The sequence below is a fragment of the Nanorana parkeri genome, unplaced genomic scaffold (assembly GCF_000935625.1).
Source record: "Nanorana parkeri isolate BGI_ZX_2015 unplaced genomic scaffold, ASM93562v1 scaffold2194, whole genome shotgun sequence".
Classification (NCBI taxonomy): Eukaryota; Metazoa; Chordata; class Amphibia; order Anura; family Dicroglossidae; genus Nanorana; species Nanorana parkeri.
The window spans coordinates 25,341-27,403 of record NW_017308462.1 but is presented as its reverse complement, the minus strand read 5'-3'; the positions used below and the strand labels follow the sequence as shown (position 1 = coordinate 27,403).

The 2,063-nt window shown below is 55.9% G+C and overlaps 1 protein-coding gene across 1 annotated transcript in view; it reads right to left on the bottom strand.

Annotated features, from left to right (window-relative positions):
- Positions 1-2,063, bottom strand: part of INPPL1 (inositol polyphosphate phosphatase like 1) — a 32,168-nt gene that overhangs the window by 14,262 nt on the left and 15,843 nt on the right. Inside the window, exons 8-9 of the mRNA XM_018572981.1 lie at positions 1,444-1,546; positions 33-177 (exon numbers count right to left, since the gene is read on the bottom strand). Coding sequence (XP_018428483.1) covers positions 33-177; positions 1,444-1,546 — 248 coding nt within the window. The remainder of the gene's footprint in view (positions 1-32; positions 178-1,443; positions 1,547-2,063) is intronic.

Below are 2,063 nucleotides of genomic sequence, written 5' to 3'. Positions count from 1 at the left end.
CCCCCATCACTGATGTCATGCTGCTGCGTTACTTTTGTCGTGTGTGAAGGTGTTCCAGTCCTCCTGAGAGTCTTTCATCTTCTTCATCACCACCAGCTTCCCGCCGTCCACGTCCACGCTCAGCGTGTACTTCTGGGACTTCACAATCTTGGAGAGGTCCAGCATGTCCAGCTTCACCTGTAAGAGGGAGAGTGTGTCACCTCTAGAGTCATGTATGGTGGTCAGGTCTGGAGTCACGCATGGAGCTGCCCCTCTAGAGTCATGTATGGTGGTCAGGACTGGAGTCACGCATGGAGCTGCCCCTCTAGAGTCATGTATGGTGGTCAGGACTGGAGTCACGCATGGAGCTGCCCCTCTAGAGTCATGTATGGTGGTCAGGACTGGAGTCACGCATGGAGCTGCCCCTCTAGAGTCATGTATGGTGGTCAGGACTGGAGTCACGCATGGAGCTGCCCCTCTAGAGTCATGTATGGTGGTCAGGACTGGAGTCACGCATGGAGCTGCCCCTCTAGAGTCATGTATGGTGGTCAGGACTGGAGTCACGCATGGAGCTGCCCCTCTAGAGTCATGTATGGTGGTCAGGACTGGAGTCACGCATGGAGCTGCCCCTCTAGAGTCATGTATGGTGGTCAGGACTGGAGTCACGCATGGAGCTGCCCCTCTAGAGTCATGTATGGTGGTCAGGACTGGAGTCACGCATGGAGCTGCCCCTCTAGAGTCATGTATGGTGGTCAGGACTGGAGTCACGCATGGAGCTGCCCCTCTAGAGTCATGTATGGTGGTCAGGACTGGAGTCACGCATGGAGCTGCCCCTCTAGAGTCATGTATGGTGGTCAGGACTGGAGTCACGCATGGAGCTGCCCCTCTAGAGTCATGTATGGTGGTCAGGACTGGAGTCACGCATGGAGCTGCCCCTCTAGAGTCATGTATGGTGGTCAGGACTGGAGTCACGCATGGAGCTGCCCCTCTAGAGTCATGTATGGTGGTCAGGACTGGAGTCACGCATGGAGCTGCCCCTCTAGAGTCATGTATGGTGGTCAGGACTGGAGTCACGCATGGAGCTGCCCCTCTAGAGTCATGTATGGTGGTCAGGTATGGAGTCACGCATGGATCTGCCCCTCTAGAGTCATGTATGGTGGTCAGGTCTGGAGTCACGCATGGATCTGCCCCTCTAGAGTCATGTATGGTGGTCAGGACTGGAGTCACGCATGGAGCTTCCCCTCTAGAGTCATGTATGGTGGTCAGGACTGGAGTCACGCATGGTGCTGCCCCTCTAGAGTCATGTATGGTGGTCAGGACTGGAGTCACGCATGGAGCTTCCCCTCTAGAGTCATGTATGGTGGTCAGGACTGGAGTCACGCATGGAGCTTCCCCTCTAGAGTCACTTGTCTGCGATTGGCTGCCCCACACTCGGCCCCGCCCCCCGCGGCACCCAACTCTCACCTCAAAGGTCTGCACGGGAATAATCTTCACCTTCCTGGAGGACTGGGGGATGGGCGCGGAGAGGGCGGAGCTGCTCATGTCTTGCAGAGCTTTCAGCGCCTGGAAACGCGAGACACAAAATCAGAGAAGAGAAACAAATACTGTCCGTGATACTCCTCCCCCCTCAGAGTCCCGGCTCATAGAATATGACCCAAGGGACCCGCACAAAGCTTTACTGACACCAGACAGTCTCTCTCCCGTCACATGTGACTCCGCCCCCGGTGCATTCTACCCCAAATATAAGCTTAGTCATCCCGGGATTCCACGATCATACTGTGCGCTGAAAGCATCAGAACCTGATTTCTTAAAGTCCGGCGTCCAGAGAAATACCCGCTGACCTGCCAGAAATCCAGTGAGCTCCTGACTTCCTGTCCGGACTGACAACACAGTGCCTCTGCTGCACTGAAATCCTGTGCTTTTCAGGGGCCCCCCTATGGATGTCCTCTCTGCAATCCACTTCTGTGCAGGCGAGAGGCTCTGTGTGACTGCAGACTGGGTGGATGATGATGTCACGTCCGCGCAATTGTCGCCCATTCACTCTCTCGTGCGTCCTGCACATCACAACGCATTCACACAGCGCG